Source organism: Agelaius phoeniceus, chromosome 25 (genome assembly GCF_051311805.1).
Source record: "Agelaius phoeniceus isolate bAgePho1 chromosome 25, bAgePho1.hap1, whole genome shotgun sequence".
Taxonomy (NCBI): Eukaryota; Metazoa; Chordata; class Aves; order Passeriformes; family Icteridae; genus Agelaius; species Agelaius phoeniceus.
In genome coordinates, this window is record NC_135289.1 from 338103 (window position 1) to 363112 (window position 25010).

At 52.4% G+C, this 25010-nt stretch overlaps 1 protein-coding gene across 2 annotated transcripts; it reads right to left on the reverse strand.

The window, feature by feature from the left end:
- Positions 1 to 1820: 1820 nt before the first annotated feature.
- CTTNBP2NL (CTTNBP2 N-terminal like) lies at positions 1821 to 24050 on the reverse strand. 2 transcript variants are annotated; one of them, XM_077190550.1, is made up of 5 exons: positions 23806 to 23910; positions 18576 to 18683; positions 8452 to 8682; positions 6082 to 6189; positions 1821 to 5350 (listed from the first exon to the last, which is right to left on the reverse strand). In XM_077190550.1, the coding sequence occupies exons 2-5, from the start codon at positions 18672 to 18674 to the stop codon at positions 3905 to 3907; spliced, it is 1884 nt and encodes a 627-aa protein (XP_077046665.1). In that variant the 5' UTR covers positions 18675 to 18683; positions 23806 to 23910; the 3' UTR covers positions 1821 to 3904. The 2 variants fall into 2 exon arrangements, with proteins under 2 accessions (XP_077046665.1, XP_054504870.2); XM_054648895.2 differs by lacking the exon at positions 23806 to 23910 and adding an exon at positions 23929 to 24050 and having other exon boundaries at positions 1822 to 5350.
- Positions 24051 to 25010: the final 960 nt, after the last annotated feature.

Below are 25010 nucleotides of genomic sequence, written 5' to 3' on the forward strand. Positions count from 1 at the left end.
CAATCAGGCAAAGATAAGGAAATCAGGGCACCGTGGAGGCACATGAGGGCAGCTCGGGAGCTGCGGCTGTGCCCTGCACAAGGGCAGGGAGGCACCCGCAGCAGCCCCGGGGCGCAGGGGTGAGGGCTCTGTGCCTGCACCTGCTGCATCCCAGGCACAGCAGCTTTTCCTGCAGCCAGGCTCTGCTCTGTGACACACCTGAGCCGCTCCTCGGCTGCAGAGGGAGTTTCCATGAGATGCGTCCTGTCTGAACACCAGCAGGGACTGGGGCGTCTCCTTGCCCAAGCCCAGAGCGTTCATTAATACGAACTCCATCCATTCAGAGTCCTGACACTGTGGCAAACCGGTACTCCAGGAAAACTGCTTTTACTGACAAGTGCTAAAGCCAGAGCTGTCTGGGGCTTGCAGAGTGTGCTGTGCCACCTGAAGCTGCCCCAGGGCACCTCCCAGCCTCCAGGTTGTGGAGATGGACGAGCAATGTGCTCTGGCTGCAGCAGCCAAGACTGCTCAGGACCCACTGTGCTCACAAGAAATTCTCTTTCTTCTGACATTTCAGAGCTTCCTTTACAGCTCCAGGTTCCAGGTGGGCACAGATGCCCAGTCACCATCAGCAGGAGTGTTTCCTGCTGGGCAGCCCCAACTGCAAACATTTCCTTAAGCAATTTGCACATCTTAAAAATAAAATCCTTTATTGATAATATGAATGTTTAACATGTTTAATGCCATCAGCTATAAAAATGATTAAAGACTTCAGCTTGGTACATTTGGCTTTACAAATTTACAAGTGTTAATGAATTAATACTAGTGTTATATGTTTTGCACTTCATTATACTCCATTAGCCAGTGACAAACTCTGCAACAATGTCTGCTTAGGACACATGTGAGTTAGAGAAGAAATATTTAGTTGCTTTCACACAGAATCTACATCAACAGTTAAATACTAACTCTAAATGTCTTACTGAATTAGTTGGATCCATTTTAATCCCTTGTGCTTAGTTTCTTTCAGAAGTTAGTCTACTAGCAAAAATACATTCTTTTGCATACCCCTTCCCATATTATATTTTAAAAGAAACAGTACTCAGTGCATTTCCTATTAGACTTCATCATAGCATCTCTCTCTCTAGAGCTATCAATAAAGAAGGGGGATAATACCAGTCAGATTAATGTAAAAGTAAAGAAACTCATTAAAGCAGTGTATACAAAAGCCTCACTTTTCAGTCAGAAGGGATACATGGGCCAAAATCCATCTGCCCATCCATTTTTACTTTTACTCTCGGCAAGAGCTAAAAAATCTGCTGTGGACACTTAGTTAATAAAGTAATAAATGTGCTTCCAAAAGAGCCACTGCCCATTCAGCCCTGGCTGCCTCTGTGTCCCTGCTGTTAATGCACAGACTGTTCCACTGGATTAGGAACAACAGCCCATAATACCACTGCCTAAAAGGCTACCAAAAGGCCTGTGCAAGCCTCTAAACCCCTGCCCTGGCTGCGTGGGGTTAGGGCAACAGCAGCCACCCGAGCAGCGCTGAGCTGCCCTGTCCTGCAGAGCGAGCTCAGAGCCAAGGAACCCTCAGCATGGGGACCCCTCAGCATGGGGACCCCTCAGCATGGGGACCCCCTCTGCATGGGAACCCCTCACAGCATGGCAACCCCTCTGCATGGGAACCCCTCTGCATGGGGACCCCTCTGCATGGGGACCCCTCAGCATGGGGACCCCTCAGCATGGGGACCCCTCACAGCATGGGAACCCTCTGCATGGGAACCCCTCTGCATGGGAACCCCTCTGCATGGGGACCCCTCTGCATGGGAACCCCTCTGCATGGGAACCCCTCACAGCATGGGAACCCCTCTGCATGGGAACCCCTCTGCATGGGAACCCCTCAGCATGGGGACCCCTCAGCATGGGGACTCCTCTGCATGGGGACCCCTCTGCATGGGAACCCCTCAGCATGGGAACCCCTCAGCATGGGGACCCCTCTGCATGGGAACCCCTCAGCATGGGGACCCCTCAGCATGGGAACCTCTCAGCATGGGGACCCCTCAGCATGGGGACTCCTCTGCATGGGAACCCCTCTGCATGGGGACCCCTCTGCATGGGGACCCCTCAGCATGGGAACCCTTCACAGCATGGGGACCCCTCTGCATGGGAACCCCTCAGCATGGGGACCCCTCTGCATGGGGACCCCTCTGCATGGGGACCCCCTCAGCATGGGAACCCCTCAGCATGGGGACCCCTCAGCATGGGAACCCTCAGCACGGGGACCCCTCTGCACGGGGACCCCTCAGCATGGGGACCCCCCAGCACGGCAGCGCTGCCCCTCCATGGCACAGGGATCCTCCCCAGCACAGAGGATCCTAATGGATCCTAATGGAACAGGAAAGCTGAGCGAGGATAACGCGTCTCTGGCACCGGGAGCTGCGCTAACACCACTCTGTGCCGAGGGAAGTGCTCCACGCTGGATGACACCGAGCAGCACGGCCACTTTCTAAATTTAGGATCAGCTCACATCCAACACCCAAGATCATTAACTCGGGGTCGTGCTCTCAGCCTGTGCCACTGATCTGTGCTGTCTGTCCTGTATTTCTCAGCACAATGACTCAGAAAACCACTGTGCTGGGCCTATCGGTTTTCTCAAACGTTTCTGCACAGGAACCAGCTGCTTCTCCTGGGTCCAAGTACTTCTCCTCACACTCCTTGATCTGCCTCAAACTTAGGCAATTCCTCACTGAGGAACTTTTTAAAATCTCAGTGAATTGCCATGTTTTCCTCATATGAGGCAGAAGATCAAGAAGAGATAAATAGTTCCCCAATACACTGTGTGTTTAGCATGTATGTGTGTGACATACTTACACATATCCACGTATTTAACTCCACAGCAGCAATGATTTGGTTCCATATTTGCAGCCAAGGAAAACTAGCCACAGCTAGTGGGTAAAATCCAGGTCAGTCAGACTTAACTGACACAGATGGGGAACAAAATTATTGCTTTTGTTTAAAGTTGAAGATCCCATTTACAGGTGTTGCAAAAAACCTGTACTGGATGGATGAGTTACTTTTTCAAGTAATAGTGAGATCTTTGCCAAGTAACAGAAAGATCCTTTTCTCAGAAGTTCTACACACAACAGTAGAATGCTTGAAGAGCTTGAAAATTCCAGGTGATTCACCAGAAACCAGAGCTGAGCCATGTAAAGCACACAGGCGTCTTGGCAGGAAAGCAGAAAGAACTATATGGACAAGGAATACTGACAGAGAAGTAATCTGGATAACATCACAACTAAATTTTATCCCAAGAAACTCCTGTGTGCTTCCTCAAGTAGCTGGAGCTGTGTCCTGAAGGACATAGCCTGGCTGGCTGCACCAGTCTGGTGGTCACCTGGCAGAATCTGTAGCACATTTGCTAACTTACCTTAGCAAATGGAAAGAATTAAAAGGAAAACCAGTGTTGGTTTCAACATTCAGGACTCAGAAGAATTTGTTTCTGCAGCTAGATGTTCCCCTCCTCACCTTTTCCCGAGAATCACATTCATATTGCAGGCTTAGTTCAGGCACTTTTATAAAATGTTCATCTGGAATAAAAAGTCTGCAAAAATTATTTCTGCATAATTTAAAAGTAGCATTTCAGTCCCATTAGAGGTTGATAGGTCCCACCACATGATCATGGTTGTTATCTCTAATGATTTGACTGCTGCCATGAGACATTTGGAGGCTACTGTATAGCTGTAGTTAAGGTTTCTTCATAAACAAAAATATTTTCCTACCTATTAAAAAGGAAAAAAAAAAATACTAAATGCTTTATACAGACAGAATCTGCTACTATGGAAATAAATAACATGGAGTGGAAAAACAGTGTCTTAGCTGCAGGGTAAGCTAAGCTGTGGAATGTCACATTCCCATTTTCTGGAGACTAGCTGCTGCTTGGCAGGAGGATCTCCAGGTCCTTGCCATTTGACACGACGGTGCTGCTGGAGCAGCTACTGGCCACGTCCATGGGGGCACCCAGGGAGGAGGCCTGGGAGGCTTTGCTGAGAGGAGCAGGAGCAGCAGGCGACTGAGCCAGGCCGGGTTTCTTCGGAGGGATGGGCGGAGGGTTCCCTCTTTCTGCCCTCGGAATGGTCGGTGACTTGATTCCGGGAGACAGGGGGCTGAGCGGGCTGGAAACCTTGGCAGGGCTTGGGCAGTGCCCAGCCTCGGCTCTGGGGCTGCCAGCACCGGCCAGGCTGCGGTAGTCCGTGCCGAAAGGGGAGCTGTTGGGGGACACAGGCTTGATGGGGCCCTGCTGGCTGGTGAACCTGGACAGCACCTGGGTGACCGTGTTGCGGGCCAGCTGCTTGGCAGCAGAGTTGTCTGCCAGGGTGGGGGACAGGTCCCGGGACGGGGGGCTCTGCAGGCCCCCCGGCTGCTGCTCCTGCTCTGCCTGGGACTGGAACTTGTGCCTGGCCGCGTGGAAACGCTGGTTGATGCCCACCTGGTAGGAGGACTGGTAGCCAGGGCTGCTGGCAGAGGCTCCCACCAAGCGTTTGGCCAGCACTGGTGAGGAGCAGGGAGAAGGGGTGAGGGAGGAGGCAGCTGTGCTGCTGGGGGACAGGGACGCCCCGGCAGAGGGGAGCTGGTGCACCGGTGACTCTGTTCTTACAGGGGAGCTTCCGTTCTCCGCTGCACTCTCCGGGGCTGCAGCAGCTTTCTCCCTGGGAGCTTGGCTCTCTGCAGCACCCGTCTCCCCCTCTGTGTCACAGTGCCCGTTGGATTTTGCATAGGAATGAGCAGGTGCAGGGGGGCTGGCAAACACGGCGTGAACAGCTCTGCTGCTGCTGGCAGGGGCTGCTCGCTCTGCCTGCAGGCCCTCGGTCTGGCAGGACACAGACTTCACTGGGGCACTGTCAGTTGTGACCCCCCTGGATGTCACCGAGGGGCTGGGATGCACGGGCTTGGAGGGACTGTGCTCCTGGCAAGAAGCCTCCAGCTCTTTCAGGGCGTTCTTCAGACATTCCACCTCTTCTTTGAGTGCTTTTGTACGGTTTTCTTCTCTGTTCAGCTTAGCTTTCAGCTGCTCTCTTTCAATGTCAAACTCTGAGAGCTGCTTTTCTACTTGTGCTTCCATCTGCAGGCCCCGCTTCCTCTTGGCTGCGAGCTCCTCTTCCAGTTTACTCACCTTACTCTTCTCCTTTTCCAATTTCAAGCTCAGTTCTGCTGTCTTCTGGCCCTCTTCAGCTGCTTTGGCAGTGGCTTTCTTGCACTCCACAACAAGCATGGAGGACACTTGCTTGTGGCGTGCCCTTTCCTCCTCCAACTGGCTCGACAGCTTCTTCAGCTCTTTCTCGAACTTTTTCCCTTGGGACTTTTCAAACTCCACCTGGAAATTAAGAACAAAAGAGATTTTTAGGGTACCATAAAACCTCCTGAAAGCAAATGAAGGGCAGCACCCCAAAAGGGAACAGGTTTACTGTGTATCTTGGAGAAATTACAAGGTAAAAAATGACAATAACTAAGAAAGAGGTTATTGCACCAGAAATCAGCAAAATAGTCCGGTACAACTCAGCTTGCACACAGTAACAATTATTACTTCCTAGTGGTTTTATCCTGTGTGAAATTCGACTGGCCTTTAGTGAGACACACACCCAGTCTGCCATGTACTGACAGAACAAGCAAAGCTTCCTTCCACCTCATTTACCACTTTGTCAGTTTGCCTTTTAAAGGCATTTAGGCTTTAAAATGCTGATGTGTTATGTATGCTTAACAAAGGCTACAGGCTTGGGTAACAGAAAACAGTGGCTTAAATATTTATTAGCATCTCTGAACAACACCCCCAGGAGATCTTCCATGACTTACTCTGAATTTTGAGTACTGCAGTGAGCTATCAAGTGTAAATGCAATCCTGTCCTTCCCAACCCCTCGGATTTCAGGCTGAAGTAAGATTTCAAAGCATTTGATCGCCCATTAATACCTTTCAGCACTGCTCAGCTACCAAAACACGCCAAGCAATTGAGCAGGGCTGTTTTCCATATTGGGATGATAAAAGCTAGGAGTGCCTTGCAGAGGGAGGGAGTTCCTGCTGCTCTCCCTGCCCTGCCCTGTGGCTGGTACCTGCTGGGTGAGCCGCTCCCGCTCCTTCTCCAGCATGTAGGTGACATCGTCCCCCTCGGCCGTGTCCTGGGCGTGCCGCTGCCTCTCCTCCTCCAGGTCCAGGATCACCTGCCCAAACACAGCAGCCATCAGGGCCTGGCCTCCAGGCCGCCAGGCAGGGAGCAGAGCCTGTGCACAGCTCCACAGGGACACGGGAGAGCCACCAGGGCAGCCCTGGAGTGGCACAGGAGCTCCACAGGGACACAGGAGCTCCAGAGAGACACGGGAGCTCCAGAGAGACACGGGAGAGACACCAGGGCAGCCCTGGAGTGGCACAGTAGCTCCACAGGGACACGGGACAGACACCAGGGACACAGGACAGACACCAGGGCAGCTCCAGAGGGACACGGGAGCTCCACAGGGACACGGGACAGACACCAGGGCAGCTCCAGAGCGACACAGGAGCTCCACAGGGACACGGGAGAGACCCCAGGGCAGCCCTGGAGTGGCACAGGAGCTCCACAGGGACATGGGACAGACACCAGGGCAGCTCCACAGTGACACAGGAGCTCCAGAGTGACACAGGAGCTCCACAGGGACACGGGACAGACACCAGGGCAGCCCTGGAGTGGCACAGGAGCTCCACAGGGACATTGGACAGACACCAGGGACACGGGACAGACACCAGGGCAGCCCTGGAGTGGCACAGGAGCTCCACAGTGACATGACACATGTCTCTGTGTCATGTCTCTCATGACACAGAGACACCAGGGCAGCTCCAGAGGGACAGAGCAGCTCCACAGTGACACAGGAGCTCCAGTGACACGGGAGAGCCACCACAGCAGCTCCATGGGACAGCCACCACAGCAGCTCCAGACACTCGAGCTCAACTTGAGTCACAGAAAAGCAGCTTCTGGACAAGTCCAATGCATGTTATTTATTATCTGGTCAAACTGAGTCAATTTGTGAAAGATGTAAGGAAATCTCACACTGGATCTATTTTACTATTAAATATCTAAACTGCACGCTTTCCCCCAGACTGTGCAATATCCTTGGGAGGCCCAGGTTATGGATGGTGCCCTCGTTCCAGAAGGGCTGGGGCTGGAGGGGATCTCTGGAGATCACCCAGTGCACCCCTTGCCCTGGAGAGGGCTGCACACTGGCAGGGAAGGAGAACCCACAGCCCCTCCACAGCCCGTTCCAGTGCTCTGTCACCCTCAAAATAAGTCAGTTTTTCCTCCCATTCAGCTGGAAATTCCTGCATTTCAGTTTGTGCCTCCTGTCCCTTGCAAGTCAGAGTTTCCTGGCAGGAGCATCACCCCAGGGCCCAGCAGGAGCAGAGGTGCTGCCTGAGGAGGCACAGGGCTCTAGCACAGGACAGTCCCCCCGTGGCCCCAGCAGCAATTCCCAACAGGCTGCTCCCACTGCCTTACGGGGATCTGAGCACTCCAGCCTGAAGTTTATTTTAAAGAACATTAATTTGTTCTTCCACTTAAGAACAAGATGAGCTCTTGAAGCGAAACTGCTTCCCATAAGGGCCCAGTGAAGGAGCTCCTTCAGCTTTAACACTGAATTATATGAATAATTGAAATGCTATTAACAAAAAAAGCCAGAATACAAACTTCCCAAGAGGCTCTGCTTATCTCATCACCAAAACAAAGCTCTCCCAACACATGCTCGCCATGAATTTAGCAGCTCCTCAGTCTTCCTGAAATTTAAGCTTCCATATAATGCTGAAATATTATCAAGCATACATCCTTGTATACTTGAAGCAGACAGGAAGAGGAAAAAGTGAAAAAATATCTGATTTTACTGTATGACTTAGTTGGATATTTGGCTGAAAAGTGAAACCCAGCCTTGCTCTTACTTCTAGTGACATCAATTTTTGTGGTAGTGTGGTCTGACACATGACCAAGCACTTTATTGGTGTCAATATACATTAAAGGTATGTCTGAAGAACAACAGGTGCTTCAATTAAGAGGCCAAATGGCAAGAAAAATACTCTTGGTCCCTCCGTATTTCCTTAGGGAAGCACAAGGAGGTGCCTTCGCCGGGCAGCAGCTCCTCAATACCCACAGAGAACAAGCCCCAGGCAGAACAGTGACAGGTCTGCTGAGAATTCCATCTTCCAGAAACCCTTCCTTGCATTTTGGGAAGCGTTACACCTGTAAGCTGCATCCTTTTTGGCGTGTCCTAACAAAAACATTTCAAATTCTGGAATTATAACTAATTAGCTGACCAGCTGCATCCTCTGGAGTGAGAAGTTTGAACAAAGGTGCAAAGTCCTTCCAGGTACCAAGCCCCAGGGAACTGAAGTGTTTTTTGCTGAAGTTAACTTGTTATTAAAATGCGACTGTAACCTCTGCACATCCTAATTGAGGCAACACCCACCTTCCTGTGTCTGCTTTCTGCAGCAGCCAGCTGGGATAACATTCTTTCCTGCATGTTCTTGCAGTGCTTCATCACCACCTTCAAAATAGATAAAGGATTGGAGCATACTGGCTGCTTTTCACCATGGTTCCCCTCCTTCAGTGTCTCAAAGTCTCTCTGCAGAGCCATCAGTGGATCACTGATGTTGTATTTCCCATAGCGCTCCTCAATGAATGTGTCCCTGTGCTGGGCCTGCAACACAAAAACAAATTTGCATTTTAATATACTCAAACTAGCTACAGAAACAGGGCTTTGTACTTAATATTCCTTTTCCCCAGTTTTCCATTTAAAGATAATTTAACACAGTCTGATTCATATCCTGTTATCTGCTGGAAATAAAGGCAATAAAGACAAATCTTGCTTAAAAAACACAGCATCTCCACAATATATCCAGTCTACAAACATCCTCATACCACAGCTACCTGCCAGGGCCGTGACTTACCTTCTTTCCTTTCACACAGCTGTGGAATGTAAGTACCAACTCTTGCTCAACAAAAGATTTAATCATTTATTGTCGCATCAGTGAAAGAAGCAGTTGTGTGCTTTCCTTGGCTGTGTCACCATCAAAGAATTTCATGTTGAGCAATTAAAGAGTTTCATTCTCGCAAGAGCCATCAATCTGTGAATTGTTAATAAAATCTTTAATGTTCTCATCCAGACTAAACAGAGTTTAGTTTCCCAAGATGGGAACGACGAGGTTTCCTTTGGTGCTTGTAGGAATAAGGACAACTCACACATCCCAGGCTCTGCCTTTACAGTGCTTAATGGCTGGACTCGATGAGCTCAGAGCTCCCTTCCAACCCCAACCATTCCATGAATCAGCCATTCCATCTGGAAATCTCTCTGTTAGGATACCCAGAGGCTTATCCTACTCAATGATGACTGTAAGGGTCTAAGAACAAAACAAAATCTCATAGACAGATATGAAAGCATTATCTGTGTCTTCACCACCATGATGAGAAACCAAATATTTATGCAACAAAAGAGACAGAAAACCAGACGTAGATTCAAAAGAGCCCCCAGAGGCATCCTGGCTCAAAGGAATGGAATCACTGATTTCCAGTGAAATGGTTCTGGGCTGAACCCTGAGCCTTTGTGAAAAGCTGTGGCAGTGCTCCACTCCTCTGTGTGCCCCTGCCCAGCAGAGCTGAGGCACCTGCCAAGAAGCAGCACCTGAGCATGGGACTGCAGCTGGGTTCTGTGACTCCTCTGTGAGGACTGGTGCCAGCACAGTTCACCCCTTCTCTTGTCTGTAAATGACTCCTCTGTTCTGCACTGGAGTGTCCCCAGTGAGGCCGCAGAGGAAGATGGGCTTTTCCTCTGCACCACTGAAACGCAGGAGTGAGCCCCAGGACCTTCCTCAGAGTGTGTTTGATTTAGAACAGAGTTTAGCAGGAGTGACCTCCCCAAGGGTGCTGACCCTGAGTGCCCTTTTCCTGCCACAGCACACACGTTTTCCCTCGAGCACCTGCATTACCTTGACAAGAGGCATAAAAAAACCCAACCCAAAATATCTTCTCCATGACCAAATCAGAGACATTCATCCTGTGAGTCCAGTTTGGAGCTGGATTTTAACCCTGCAGTAAACAAACACAGAGGAACAGCTCACACTCACACCCCTCCCTCTCTATCAGCAATATCCGTCAGGAACTGTGGGTACCTTTGACCAGAGCTTCAGATATTGTTCTAACTTTACACAATAATAAAAAGGAGAGGAAGGAAAAGAGCAGCCCTGGAAATGGGAGAGCAGCCCTGGATAATGGGGCAGCCCTGGTTTAATGAATCACAGGAAAAACTTCAGGTTTGGTGGTTTTTTTTTTTAGGAACAGGGAATCTTCTGTTTTTCTGAAGTGTTTATAAAAATGACTCAGTGAAAGCTCCATATAAGTGTGGAGGCAATTTCTAAGTGACTCAGGCATTAATAAGTCTGTAAATACGAGCTGGGATCTCCATCCAGCTGGCCTTAAGGCTTTGACAGAGGAGTTTAATCCCACCTCACCCCAGTGCTGCCACTCCACACAGAAACAGGGACCCTTCAGAGGGGCACCAGTGTGCACACAAACCCTGCCTTTGCTGCTGGGCAGCTGCTACCAAATAAGAGCTCCAGAACCTGAGATTAAGGTGATTTTTGCAGCACTGAAGGTGTAACAAAAGCCACGTTTTCCTCTGCTCCTCTCAGCACCGGGCTCTGAAGCCTGAATAAACCACCCACTCTGAATTCAGCGAGGTGGTTTATTTCCTGTTTGGGAAAGAACGAGAAGTTCTTCCTTGCTACTTTGAGCAATTAAGTATTTTCCTGAACTAGCATGACAAACAAACGAGACTATCATAACATTAGGAGCTTTCTCAAGTCCAGCTATTCTTCTTCAGTAGCCAGCAGAGCATAAACATTTAATTAAAGTTGTCTAGACCGGAGAAAGTCTTAACCAGGTCATCCTCCAGCGAGCACACCACGTTTGCACAAACAAACCCAGTGCTTTGGCGCTGGGGCCGCTTGGAAATGCAAGCAGGGATTTTCCAGCCTGGGACACCTCTGTCCTGCAGAGCAGCCCCCTGAACCACTGAGGCAGCTCGTGGAAAATGCATTTACAGTGCCACAGTCCCCAGAGTTCCCTTATGCAGGTTGGAAATGGCACAGAGGAGTGTGCTCCTCCCCGAGACAGCTCTGCACCTCAGCTGCTGCCACTGGAGGCCACATCCAAATCTTCCACCCTTCTGATTGTGTCCTGTCTGAACTGGACTCTGCCCTAAACGGCTGTTCAACTCTCACAACAGAAGGAACTTGATGGAGGAACACTCTGTTAGTGAGCCCAAAGTGAACAGAATCAGCCTAGATCTCAGATCCCAGCACAGAAAACACAAATCCACAGAAAATCAAGGTTAAACGAAAAGGAAATGAGGTTACAAAGTGCAGTGTTAGCTAAAGAGTGGAAAATTTCATCTGAACATCAGAGATGACATGACATAAATACCTCCAACATCAGCAATGGTGCTTTGAAAGAAGATGCAATTCTGTGCAATTACATCTTCTGATTTAGTACCTCCACCTCCATCATCTCCAACATGCAGAACTGTGAATTTCCCAACAAAATACTCAAATTCCAGAAACAACTAAATGGATTATTCAGCAACTTTCAAGACTCTTAAACTGACCTCTCCCAACAGGAAACAAAGATAACATATAAGCTTGGGGTGCTTTTAAAAAAAAGAAGGAACCATACATGTGAACTACCTTTAAAAATAAACTTCCAGAAGACTGGAAAAATGAGCCATAAGCAGAGGGGGTTCCACGTGAAACTGGCAGGCTGTGAGCTCCAGTTTGGGCAATGGACCACGGCTAGTCTGTTTGGGAAGAGATAATTCTGATTTTATGGGGCAGAAGCAACATCTGACCCAGCTGAAAAGATGTTTCCTGTGCAGGCAGGCAACGCAAAGTCTTTGCTTTGTTAGGAAAAGGCTACTGTTTCCTCTTGGGGATTCTAGGCTGGTTTGGGATGTTTCCCATAACCCATTTCTGTGTCTTTTAAAAAATAAAATATTTCTTTCTACTGAAACCTTGTTTATGTGACAGAATATTCTCTCTCTGTTCAGTAATCTTTACAACTTGTTCTACTGGAACATCAAACAGGGAATTTCCAGGACCTGCTTAAAGTGTTTTTTTGGACATCAAGTAGAGCATTTCTCTTCCCTGTAATTTCAGAGTTCAGGTTTTAACCCTTGGTACACAACAAACACACTCTTAATTAACTCCAGCCACTGAGTTTGCAGTTCTCCAATGATAATTTGCACAGAAGTTCCTCCTTCGTGTAGCAGAGAGTGGAATAAGCTTTAAATAGCTCCTTGCTGCCTTGAACTTCCTTATTAGCTTCTCTCCCCAGAGACAGAAGTTGGGAATAAAGACAGGCTGAGGTCACAGCAAGCACGGAGAGAGAAGGGAAATGGGGGTGGGGACCTCTTGCTTTGCCCAAAAATAAATGTCAAAATGCTGGAGTGGGACCTGCAGCGCTGCTCCAGCTCTGCAGCAGCGCCAGGCACAGAGCCACCGGTAAATTGTTCAAATGCAGCATCTGTCCCAACTGCCAGCATTACATCGAGCGAGCAGACCTGACAAACGAGAGCTGCCTGCATCTGCCCGAGTCAGACCTGGTATCTGTGGTGTTATCAGCTCTGAAACACAGAATCGGCTTCCTCGGGAAGCGTCTGGGAACCGCAGCCTCCTCTGCTGGGAGCTGCCGTGCCAGGCTGGCTGGAGCTGCCGTGCCAGGCTGGCTGGAGCTGCCGTGCCAGGCTGGTTGGAGCTGCTGTGCCAGGCTGGCTGGAGCTGCCGTGCCAGGCTGGCTGGAGCTGCCGTGCCAGGCTGGCTGGAGCTGCCGTGCCAGGCTGGCTGTGCCTGCCGTGCCAGGCTGGCTGGAGCTGCTGTGCCAGGCTGGCTGGAGCTGCCGTGCCAGGCTGGCAGGAGCTGCCGTGCCAGGCTGGCTGGAGCTGCCGTGCCAGGCTGGCTGTGCCTGCCGTGCCAGGCTGGCTGGAGCTGCCGTGCCAGGCTGGCAGGAGCTGCTGTGCCAGGCTGGCTGGAGCTGCTGTGCCAGGCTGGTTGGAGCTGCCGTGCCAGGCTGGTTGGAGCTGCCGTGCCAGGCTGGTTGGAGCTGCCGTGCCAGGCTGGCTGGAGCTGCTGTGCCAGGCTGGCTGGAGCTGCCGTGCCAGGCTGGCTGGAGCTGCTGTGCCAGGCTGGCTGGAGCTGCCGTGCCAGGCTGGCTGGAGCCGCTGTGCCAGGCTGGCTGGAGCCGCCGTGCCAGGCTGGCTGGAGCTGCCGTGCCAGGCTGGCTGGAGCTGCTGTGCCAGGCTGGCTGGAGCTGCCGTGCCAGGCTGGCTGTGCCTGCCGTGCCAGGCTGGCTGGAGCTGCCGTGCCAGGCTGGCTGGAGCCGCTGTGCCAGGCTGGCTGGAGCCGCCGTGCCAGGCTGGCTGTGCCTGCCCTACACCCGGGCACGGTGCTCAGGACAGGCTGTGGGCACCCCAGCACCAGGGAGCTGCACCCCCAGACAGCCGGGACTCGAGCAGGAGCTGTTCCAGAGGGAACCCACTCGAGCAGGAGCTGTTCCAGCAGGGAACCCCAAGCAGGAGCTGTTCCAGCAGGGAACCCCAAGCAGGAGCTGTTCCAGAGGGAACCCACTCGAGCAGGAGCTGTTCCAGCAGGGAACCCCAAGCAGGAGCCGTTCCAGAGGGAACCCACCCGAGCAGGAGCTGTTCCAGAGGGAACCCACTCGAGCAGGAGCTGTTCCAGCACGGAACCCACCCGAGCAGGAGCCGTTCCAGAGGGAACCCACCCGAGCAGGAGCCGTTCCAGAGGGAACCCACCCCACAGCCCCCTGCCCCTGCTCAGCACAGCCCGGGCTCTGCAGGGCAGGAGAGGCAGCTTTTAAAGGCTCTGGCAAACCCGGCTGCTGCCAGCACCAAACACACAAAAACCTCCCCAGGCTTGCAGTAAAGGCCGTAAGGAATGCCTGCGTTCCAGCAAACAGCACCCATGGGAACGCTGCTCCATGGAAGCTGCTCTCTAAGTGATGCATAAGCCCAATTTGCCCCATCTGTGAAAGATTTAACAGCAGGAAGGTTTTGTATTACTGAACTTTTCTTTTTATTTAAACAAGAGGCAGGCTTAAGTTTTTCAAACTGCACTGTAAATCTGATTTCTAAATCTACCAACAAACAACACCTAGTTTTTCACTAATATTGCTTTATAGTGCATCACTGCACTCAGAAGCAAAGAGATGAATACCAGCTCCCAGTCATTAACACAAAATAGTTTCTATTCCAGTGTAAATTGCCTGAGGCCTTATTAACATAAAGGAACAAGCCAGAAAGCTGTTTCCTGTTTTCTAAAAGTAAACAGAACCTCAGTTCCAATGTATGGAAAGCAGGGGGGAGGGAACAAAGTGCTCTAACACAGCGATAGAGATCCATTTAAATATTGAATTGTTTCCAGTTGGGGTGTGCAATTTCAGAAGGCAAACCTGTGGCTCATGCAACCCTTCCTACACTGCAATGAGGACTGAGAGCCCAGCTCTCAGGATTATGCAACTCCCTGACAGCATCTGGGTTTTTTGGATGATATAAACACAATTATAACTACAGGAAAAGGAGCACAATAAGAAGTCAGGCTTAAAATCTGTTCCAAGGAGAACACTGAAATTTATGTAGTGGACAGGAAGCTACTTTCAGGCAAAAAAAAAAAAGTTTTGTTTTTTTTTTTCCCAAAGAGGTTTTAAAACAGAGGAAGCAAAGTGAAGCAGTGGCAAAGAATATTTTGAATACAGTCAGTTTGTCGGACAGCAAGGAAGAAAGGGCCAGGATTTGGGGAGAGGGGGGAAGAAGGAGTGAGTTCAACAAGCAGTGTCTGGAGGGCCTGGCTCAGCAGCTCGATTCTGACAGAGAGAAACGGGGCCAGTGCCAGCCAACAAGTGCCTGATACCATGAGGGAGAGGAAAACTATTTTAAGCTTTGTCATCTGCACGCATGGATTCTCTCTGCTAAATGCCAGATGCAGAATGTTTGTCTCTAAGCGTGCAGGAATATCAATTATTGCAGACTGTACTACAACCAGATGACATGTTTACAAATGAAGGTACTCTTCCTCTGCAAGTGCCTGTCCTTTCCTATAATGTACCACAGGATTTGACCCAAACAACCAGAGCTCAGAGTCATTTAAATCAGAAGCAGAAGTAAAATTAGCCCATGAAGGGAAATGTGTTTCTGTTACTGTGAGGGAAGCAAACAGGCAGATAAAATTCTTATTTCCAGCCACTGACATCTACATGTTTAACAAAAGTGCTGGAGAAAAATCACTGCTGTGGTTCAGGGCTATGCAATGCCCTAGGAAAGTTCAGAGGGTTGAACTCCACCTGCTCCCAACAAATACCCACATCTGACACAAAACTATTGCTGTTCCAAAGAAATGCAGCTGCCAAGGCAGGACAGCCACCCTGCCCCTGGCCCTGGGGGAACTGAGAGCTGTGGGACCACGTCAGACAGGTCCTGAGAGAGGAACCACAGCTGCCCCCAGCCCCAGGGTCCCCTGCTGGAAATTACAGCTCCATTCACCCAATGTGTACAAGTCAAACTAAATGCTCTCAAGAGCGCAAATCTTTAACTCAGAAGTTGTTTTTACTCAGGGCAGCACTTTCATGCATCAAAACGTGAGTAAACAGATTAGCAAGGTTTCCTTTAATCAGTCACACACAAAGCCTTTGGCCAGTGAGGCACGGCGAAGCTGTTACCACAGCTACTATCAGCAAACAAGGAGAGAAACAGCGTGAGGCCGGCATTTCTCTAGCTGCATATTCCAAATAAATGCAGAAAGCAGAGCTGGGAGGGCTCTGCTGCCGAGCCTTTGCCCAGGCACAATGAGGCAGTCGCAGGAGCTTCCCTTGCATGCACGGAAGGGCAGCAGAGCTGCGGCAGCAGGGCCAGCCCGGGCTGCAGCACCACTGGGGACAGCTCTGGAGGCAAAGAGCAGCACAGCTGGGACCCTCTCACAGCCCTGCAGGCACAGCTGGGACCCTCTCACAGCGCTGCAGGCACAGCTGGGACCCTCTCACAGCACTGCAGGCACAGCTGGGACCTGCAGCCTCTCACAGTGCTGCAGGCACAGCTGGGACCCTCTCACAGCACTGCAGGCACAGCTGGGACCCTCTCACAGCACTGCAGACACAGCTGGGACCTGCACCCTCTCACAGCACTGCAGGCACAGCTGGGACCCTCTCACAGCACTGCAGGCACAGCTGGGACCCTCGCACAGCTGGGACCCTCTCACAGCGCTGCAGGCACAGCTGGGACCCTCTCACAGCGCTGCAGGCACAGCTGGGACCCTCTCACAGCGCTGCAGGCACAGCTGGCACCCTCTCACAGCACTGCAGGAACAGCTGGGACCCTCTCACAGCACTGCAGGCACAGCTGGGGCCCTCTCACAGCACTGCAGGAACAGCTGGGACCCTCTCACAGCACTGCAGGCACAGCTGGGACCCTCTCACAGCACTGCAGGCACAGCTGGGACCCTCTCACAGCGCTGCAGGCACAGCTGGGACCCTCTCACAGCACTGCAGGCACAGCTGGGACCCTCTCACAGCACTGCAGGCACAGCTGGGACCCTCTCACAGCGCTGCAGGCACAGCTGGGACCCGCAGCCTCTCACAGCACTGCAGGCACAGCTGGGACCCTCTCACAGCACTGCAGGCACAGCTGGGACCCTCTCACAGTGCTGCAGGCACAGCTGGGACCTGCAGCCTCTCACAGCACTGCAGGCACAGCTGGGACCCTCTCACAGCACTGCAGGAACAGCTGGGGCCCTCTCACAGCACTGCAGGCACAGCTGGGACCCTCTCACAGCACTGCAGGCACAGCTGGGACCCTCTCACAGCACTGCAGCCCCAGGGCTGGCAGCTCTGCCCCCAGATCACCCTCAGGAGGCAGCAAGAGCCAGCTTGGGTTCGGAGCTTTCACTGCCCACCAGCTCCAGCTGTCCTCACCATCCTGAGATGAACACTGCAGCACAGCCCTGACAGAGGAAGGGGAAAACAGCCCTAACCTTTCATTAGATCAGTATTTTATACTCCATAATTATCAAGCATAGGTTACAATTTCATTTAATTTCTTCTCAGCTACGAGTACTTGACAAATTATGTCAAAGGGTATTCTTGGCATATTAATCTCCTCACTCAAGGGGGAACTGCAGGTTAAATTTCAACAGGAAAGATAATTGCTTTACACTACTGGAAGGTAGGCAATAAGGAGCCTCTGGAATGGAGCTGCTGCATTTCTTCCCATTGGTCTCTGTGCCCCACTGCACACATTTCACACTGAAATACTGAAGGGGGGCTTGCTTGGGCAACACATTCTGACCACACACAGTGAAAGGATGGATCCCAGGGCAGAGCAGGAACTTGCAAGTGGGTATCAAAGCAGAAAACAAACCTTGCACCTGACCAACAGTTTTGAGAGGGTAACAATATTCTTCCAAAATAAAAGGATTATCTAAATGGAAAAGCAACTAACAACAAACATAACAACAACTAACAATCCCAACTGTCCTGGAGAAGGATATGCCTCCACTCCCCTGAAAGGTGTTTGCAAGCCCCTGCAGCTCTCAGGCCTGCAAGCTGCCATTCCTCTTTTGAAACAGCTGCAAGTTTTACACACTGTGAGCAGTGACAGGCCAGCTTGAAAAAGCCTTCAAGATTCAACCCTGACACAAGTAATTCCTTCCAAAACTGCCCCCTGCCATCATTTATCCCGCCGGTTTTTTCACTTTGCTGAGGCTGAGTGCCAGCCAGGCGCCCTTCAGAGAGCAGCAGAACTACACGTGGACAATGCATCTTCTAAAATAACGTGCAGGCTCAATATGAACCCAGCACCCTGTGCAGAGAGCCACAGGCCCAGCAGAGCACAGAGCTCACAGCACAGCAGCCAGAGGGGCTCCAGCACCAGCCCTGCCGTGTCCCATCACATCCTGCCAAGCACCACGGCCCAGCTGCGCTGCCATGGACTGAGAGTGGCCTTTGGGAGCAGTTTTAGCTGGCATCTGCCTCGCTGGAGGTCACACTAATGCTCCTGCCAGCCAAGGGAAAGAGCAAGCAGCTGAGCACTCAGGGCTGCTGCTCTCAGCAGTGCCAGCTTATGGAGGCTTAGCCAACACAAAGCCATGGATGCTTTTTGCTCAGTGTGACGTTATTGCCACTAAAAGACTCATCTGTGATCCCTCCTGGGGAGAAGAGTTCCTGCTTTAAGCAGCCCTCCTTGCTAAAGGAGAAAAAAGCCTAGAAAGGAATTCTGGTGTACCTTTTACACAGCAGAAACACATGGTTCTTTATCAGAAAGGATGAAAACACACATGTGACACTGTATTTCAATACCAAAATGCTTCCTGCAGACAGCTTCTGAGACAAAAATTATCTACAGCATTTACTATGTAATCCTGCTGATATTAAATGGGATTCTGAACCAGTAATGAACTTCACCTTGGATACAAGCTCTCTGCAGAACTCACAGTGGTACTGCTGCCATGTTTGTCTCTTGTCCTGATACTTAAAACCTACCTTTAAAGCCTCTATGACAAGATCTCTTGCTTCTAATTCTCCCTCGAGAATGCTAAACAGCGTCAGTAGTTCTGGTTTGCTGAGTTTTTCCAGATTCATCCTGAAAACCTGAAAAATAACGAAACCCAGTTTAGTAGGCATTTCTTTGGACATTAGGATCAGTATTCGAAGCTATGACATATAATCTCCATTTAACCTCAGCTCCCAGCTTTCTGGACTGCAAATTGCCCTAAAGGGGGGATAATTTTCTCTCCAGCTTCCACCACCAGTTGCAGAAGATGCATTTGTCACCTCCTCCCAGGGGACAGGAACACATGCACTCCCAGATGGCGACGGCAGAACGTGTGGGCTGACAGGACAAGGCAAAATTCACCAAGCAGCAGCCAAAGCTAACAGGAGAGGGGAACAACAAGGATATTCAAAAGTCACACTGATTGCACATCTGGCTCCCACAGCTGCAAACAGCACTGGGCAGCTGTGATGAATGGAGGCCAGCGTGGGCCACCCACAGGGGCTCGGCAGGGCTGGGATCTGATTCCTGCGAATGCCATCAGCCAGGCTGATGGAGAGGCCCAAACCCTCCACAGAAATCAATGCCACGGAAAATACACACTTCATTGCTGTTCTTTCAAACTGTTTCAATATCAGCATCATTTATTAAATATAATTTCACTGCCTGTGTAAGAGGTGCATCATCTGAACTGCACATAAAGAGGCTTCACATTCCCTTGCATCTTTGCTGATACACTTAACACTGTCCCATAATAAGCCTGTTTGTTACATTATTTTGTTAAAAATATAAATAATTTCAGACTGAATCCTTGTCTCTGATGAAAACATACCCACTGATAGAGTCTTGTGCTTTGCACAACCATCAAATATACTTTTCTGAGTCCAAGTTACGTCCATCTTTCACCACACTTCGTGTCGAGCAGAAAATGCTACAGCATCAAGAAGCTACTCAGAGATCTCAAACTCCAGTGGCAAGTGATGAAGGGTTAAATCAGCCCCTGCTGGAGAATCCATCCAGCTAAAACATTCAGCTGAAGTCTAGTTTGTCTGAAGTCACTGCTCCTTTACAACTGATTTGCATAACTGTGCCTTGGAGAGTTACACACAAAAGCAAGTTCTGTCTTGTTTGTGCCAGAGCAGTTTTCCAGTGGCTGGGAACAGAAAGTTCTGCAGTCATCATACAGCAAGAGAAATCAGAAATCTGCTCCGTGCCCCTCTGCTAGGCAGGGAAGTGTCTCCTCACACCCACGTTCCTGCCTCACACGGTGTTTTACATGAATTCCATCAAGCAGCAGCATTTCTTACAGGCTCTGCTGGCTCCCCCTCCCTTGGCACGGGCTGCTCAAGGGAACACCAGGGCAAGGGACCACGAGTGGCTGCTCCAGAGCCCAGCGGAGCTGGACACCACAGACCTGTCCCTTTGCATTTCTGTTCCCTGCTGCAGATCCAGGCAGACTCAAGAGGAAAACCCACGAGTGGAACGTTTGGGAAATCTGCTCATGTTTGTCACCGTGCCAAAAAACCCCGATCAAAACTCGACACAAAGGCACAATTTAGGAGACTCGCTGTACTGACTAAAATCCCGTTTCTGCGGGCCAGGGCAGGGCTGGTCACCTCTGGTCAGTCCATGGAGCCTGGCAGAGATGTCCAGGTGGGAGCCTGACCCTCTCCCTCCCTCTGGACACGGCTGGAGGCTCTGCTGCCACGGGGAGCCCGGCTGGCTCAGACCACGTGCAAGGAGTGTGATTTACAGCTTGGTCATCTCAGAAAAACGAGGAGAGGCCAACAGAAGCAGCAAAGAAATGCTAAAACATCAAGAAGTAGCCACAGAGAGTGAGGAAAGAGACAGCCTGGTTCTAGTCTTTGATATTTACCATGTTTGTGCTGGTGCTCGTGTCAAAGCTGCAGCATTTCCCTGGGCAGCCCTTAGATGTGGAATATCCAAACAGCTGCTTAGGGGATGCACAGCTTGATTTCAAAACCATCTCAGTCCTTGCTCTGACTGAATTCACAGGTTCTAAGACTGAAGCAATACCAGTGGGAAATACCTTTTATTGCCAGACACTCACCAGGTTACAGTAGCACTGGGACATTATAAACCTGAACGAAAAAGGAGCTCTTAGAACCAAGTGTATCATATAATTCTGTATTATATGATCAACAGTAAGGGTTGAACATGGACCTTCAACATGACTGCATCCACGCTTTTCCCTAAAAAAGAGATGATGTGGAAATGTGCAGCTGCATCTCCCCAAGAGCTACCAAGCAGCTCAGTCTTACAGCAAGGACGGCTACCAGCTGCAGTTTGGTATTTTAAAGCCATTAGTCAGGGCAGCAATAATTTCTACTCCATATTCTAACTACTCCCATTGTGACTCGTACTTCCCCGTGCTGTAGGAATAAGCCATGCTATTCTTACCACACCTCTGGAGTCTCTAATGTGCTTAATAACACAAACAAGCCCTGTCCTAAATATACAGGTAAAATACTTAAGAGAAATAAAGAGCAGGAGCCAGTGTGCACAGTAATCATTTATCCAACAACAGAGGTAACATTACAGGTGTGCAAGTGGTACAGCCTCAGCTTCCTCATGTGCAACCTGCTGCAGGAGAAGATCTCCACCTGCTTTGCTGGCAGCAGTTACTTCACACTGGGAGCACATGCAACAAATAAAGTCACCCACAAAATGTACCTGCACTCTCCAGAGAGCTCAGGGAACTTCCAGAGCTCCCCAGGCAATGTCTGTTGTGCTGAATGGACCACAATCCCAAGCATTCCCTTTAAGGGCCACTCTGCACTTGGGAGCTGAAAATTCGGGGGAAAACAAAGCCCCATTCATTTGATGTTACTATCTTACAAGAAACATCTCTGCATCAGAGAGCTAATAAGCATGTATTCCTGCTCCTTCTCCCCTATCCAAATCTAAATCCAAATCCCTTCCCAGCCCTCCAGGCTCCTGAGCTGACCTTTCCAAGGCTCTTTCAAGCTACACATCCCAGTGCCTTCCCTCATCCCACGTTTTATCAAAAGATCACACCAACTCTATGAAATTACCCAGTTCTCCCCCTTGCCAACCGTCTCATTCTACCGAAAGGATCTGGGCACCTCAGCTGGGGAACCTGACCCTCCATTTCCAAACCTTTAACCAAGAGACAGAGCTTCCCAGCATCAGAAACGAGACCCAGCAACTCCCAGGGCATGCTACCCCTTTCCATCCAGGGAAATACACTGAGGGCACTCGCACAGATCACAAACCACAAAGACCTTGTTGTTTAGACCGATTGCATAAATATTTTCCCTGAGTCTGAGATACACCACCATTTTTGGACAATAAGCCAGAGTTTAGAGCATAAACAAAGATAATCACTTTCTGCTTGCCTAAAGGTGAGCTTCCCTTCAGCTACGGACCACTGGAGTCCCCTTGGCAGAGCCATGCCCACCCTCCAAGGAGATAACACCTTTCTAAGAAAGCTGTTTCCCAGTATTTCACTGGAAATAACCACGGGGAGCAGTTTAAGTGTGCGCACACCGAGGGAGCGGGGGAGTTATCTCTGGCATGTGCCACTTGAGGAGCTCTCAGAGAGGCTGGCAGCTCCCCTCGGCCACGGCGGGGTGATCCTGACACCGTGCCAGGTTACACGGCACTGGAGGGGTGGAGGTGACACCGTGCCAGGTTACACAGCACTGCTCTCACACACACACACACACACACACACACACGGGCAGAACCCAGGTGGAGGTGACACCGTGCCAGGTTACACGGCACTGCTCTCACACACACACACACACACACACACACACGGGCAGAACCCAGGCACAGAACGCTCGGCAGAACCTCACCCTCCCACCGCCAGGGCTGGAGTCAGGGGCACGAACCCAAGGGGAGCTGAAAGCACAGCCCGAGGCACGGGGAGGCAGCTTCAGGATCCCCCGCCAGCCCTTGGCTCAAAGCTCTTCTACTTTCTGAAAAAAACCTCATGAAGAACCAAGCTTGTTGCTCCTTCTTCCTCTGAAAGAGGGTATTTCCTAAACCTACACCAAGGCAACAACGCCACAATGCCGATAATTCTGAATCAGCTTAATTGTCTTTCCTGTGTTCCTGAAGAGGAACCAGCATTTTCCAGAAGCCAGCACAGGCAGTCATGTAATCACATTAATGGGAGAACCTCAATGACCAGTTGGAGAAGTCCTGACAGACAAGTTCCCTAAACTGCTTCTGCGTGTATCGGGTGCTGTTTGAGTCGTTTCAATAATTACATATGTTCATGTAATGAAAAATGCGAACATAGACCTAACAATTGTGTATCCACAATGCTACCTGGCATTGCATCACTCCTGTGGAGATCTAGGTTAAAATGAGAAGTGCTTATATTTCCTTCACCTTTGTATCTCAGCCCTAAAGGAAAAAGGGCATTACCCACAAAAAACCCATCCTCACCGCATTGGGTTTTGAAATAATACTCGGAAGGAAGCAAGTTAGCAAAATTTCAGGATGGATTTTGTGCGGGTCCTTGAAGCCCCCGTGCAGAACTGAAACCATCGCTGGCTGCTGACCTTGAGCCCCCGGGCCCGGGGAGCCGCGCCCGCCCTGCCGCTCCCAGCCCCGGCCCGGCACCGGCGGGAGCGCGGGTCAGCCCGGGACACGGCCGGGGGCACGGCCGGCACCGGCACCGGCAGGGAGCGGCACCGGCAGGGAGCGGCACCGGCAGGGGACCGGTACTGCCCGGGGACCGGCACCGCTCGGGGACCCGGCACTGCCTGGCACCGGCACCGCCCGGGAACCGACACCGTCCGGGACCTGGCACCGGCACCGTCCGGGGACCGACACCGTCTGGGACCGGCACTGCCCGGGGACCGAACGGGGGGTTGGCAGGGGCCGGGCTCGGTGGCTCCCGCGCTGCACCGGCCCGGTACAAGCGCGGCGAACAAAGGGAAGCGCCGCAGCGGAGCCCGCGGGAAGGAGGGCGGGCGCGGGGAACAACAACCGGCTCCATCGCCGCTCGGTCCGCCGGGCCCGGCCGGACCGGGCAGCGACGCCCAGATCCCGGTAACGCCCCCCGGCCCCCTCCACCGCTCCCCGCTCTCCCGTTGCCCCCGATGCCTCCCCTTCCCCGCCGCCTGCGGCCGCCCGAGTCCCGACCGCAGCCGCCCCCGCCCGCAGCGGGGCTCGGCCCCGCCGCCGCCCCTCTCAGCCCCCGCGGGCCGGGCCGCCCTGCACCTGCCTCCGCCCCCCCAGGGGCAGAGCCGCGCCAGCACGGGCCGGGCCGGGCAAGGCTGGGCCGGACCGGACCGGACCGAGCCGAGAGCGGGACCGGGACCGCACCCGCCCCACCGCACCGACCTGCCCGGCCCCGCGCTGCCGCCGCCGCCGCTCCGCTCCCCATCGGCCGACCCGCCCCGCCGCTGACCGACGGCCCGGCCGCCAATCAGCGCTGCCGCCGCCGCGGCCGCGGGCCAGTCCGCCGCGGGAAAGGCGGGGCGGGGGCGGGCACAGCCAATGAGGCGGCGCGGAGGGCGGGGCCGCGCGTGAAAATCCCTTTTGTTCGCGGCAGAGCGAGCGGGCGGCCGTGATTGGCGCGTCACTTCCGGCGGGGCGGGGCCGCGGCACCGCCCGGGCCACCGCCCCCGGCCATGGCTGCGGCTGGGCGGGGCCCGGGGCCGGGGCCGGTGCCAGGCGGGAAGGGCTGCGCGAGCCCGGGACACGGACAGGGGGACAGGGGCTCAGCGATTGCAGCCCAGGTGTGCCCGTCTGTGCCCCGGTGTGCCCAGCGGCGTGCAGCCCAGGTGTGCCCAGGTGTGCCCCGGTGTGCCCGTCTGTGCCCCGGTGTGCCCGTCTGTGCCCCGGTGTGCCCAGCGGTGTGCAGCCCAGGTGTGCCCGTCTGTGCCCCGGTGTGCCCAGCGCCGTGCTTCCCCGGTGTGCCCGTCTGTGTCCCGGTGTGCCCGTCTGTGTCCCGGTGTGCCCATCTGTGTCCCGGTGTGCCCGTCTGTGCCCAGGTGTGCCCAGCGGTGTGCAGCCCAGCCGTGCAGCCCGGACGCAGCCCCGCGCTCCGGTGCCGTTCCGCTGGCGGGGCTGCCGCGCTCCGTTCCCGTTCCCGTTCCCGTGGCGGGGCTCCCGGTGCCGTTCCGGCGGCGCTCCGGTGCCCCCGCGCGTCCGCAGCTCCCGCTCAGCCCCAGCCCCGCCGCTCGGAGCTGGTTTCCCGAGTTCTCAAAGCACACTCAAACCGCTCACAGCTCAGAATAGCAGGGAGCGGGTGCCTTCCCCTGTGTTTTGTCCGTGCGTTCCCGTGTGTTTGCTCCCGTGTGTTTTTCCCGTGGTTTTTCCCGTGTGTTTGTTCCTGTGCGTTCCCGTGTGTTTTTCCCGTGTGTTTTTCCCGTGTGTTTGTTCCCGTGCCGTTCCCGTGTTTGCTCCCGTGTGTTTTTCCC

What these genes read in the sequence shown, in the direction of transcription:
- CTTNBP2NL (XM_077190550.1), bottom strand. Translation starts at nt 18,674, where the DNA reads ATGAATCTGGAAAAACTCAGCAAACCAGAACTACTGACGCTGTTTAGC. An exon ending in CAGAAAGCAGACACAGGAAG is followed by an intron (nt 6,190 to 8,451) that starts GTGGGTGTTGCC and finishes GTGTTTGGGCAG; the next exon opens with GTGATCCTGGACCTGGAGGA. An exon ending in GGGAGCGGCTCACCCAGCAG is followed by an intron (nt 5,351 to 6,081) that starts GTACCAGCCACA and finishes CTTAATTTCCAG; the next exon opens with GTGGAGTTTGAAAAGTCCCA.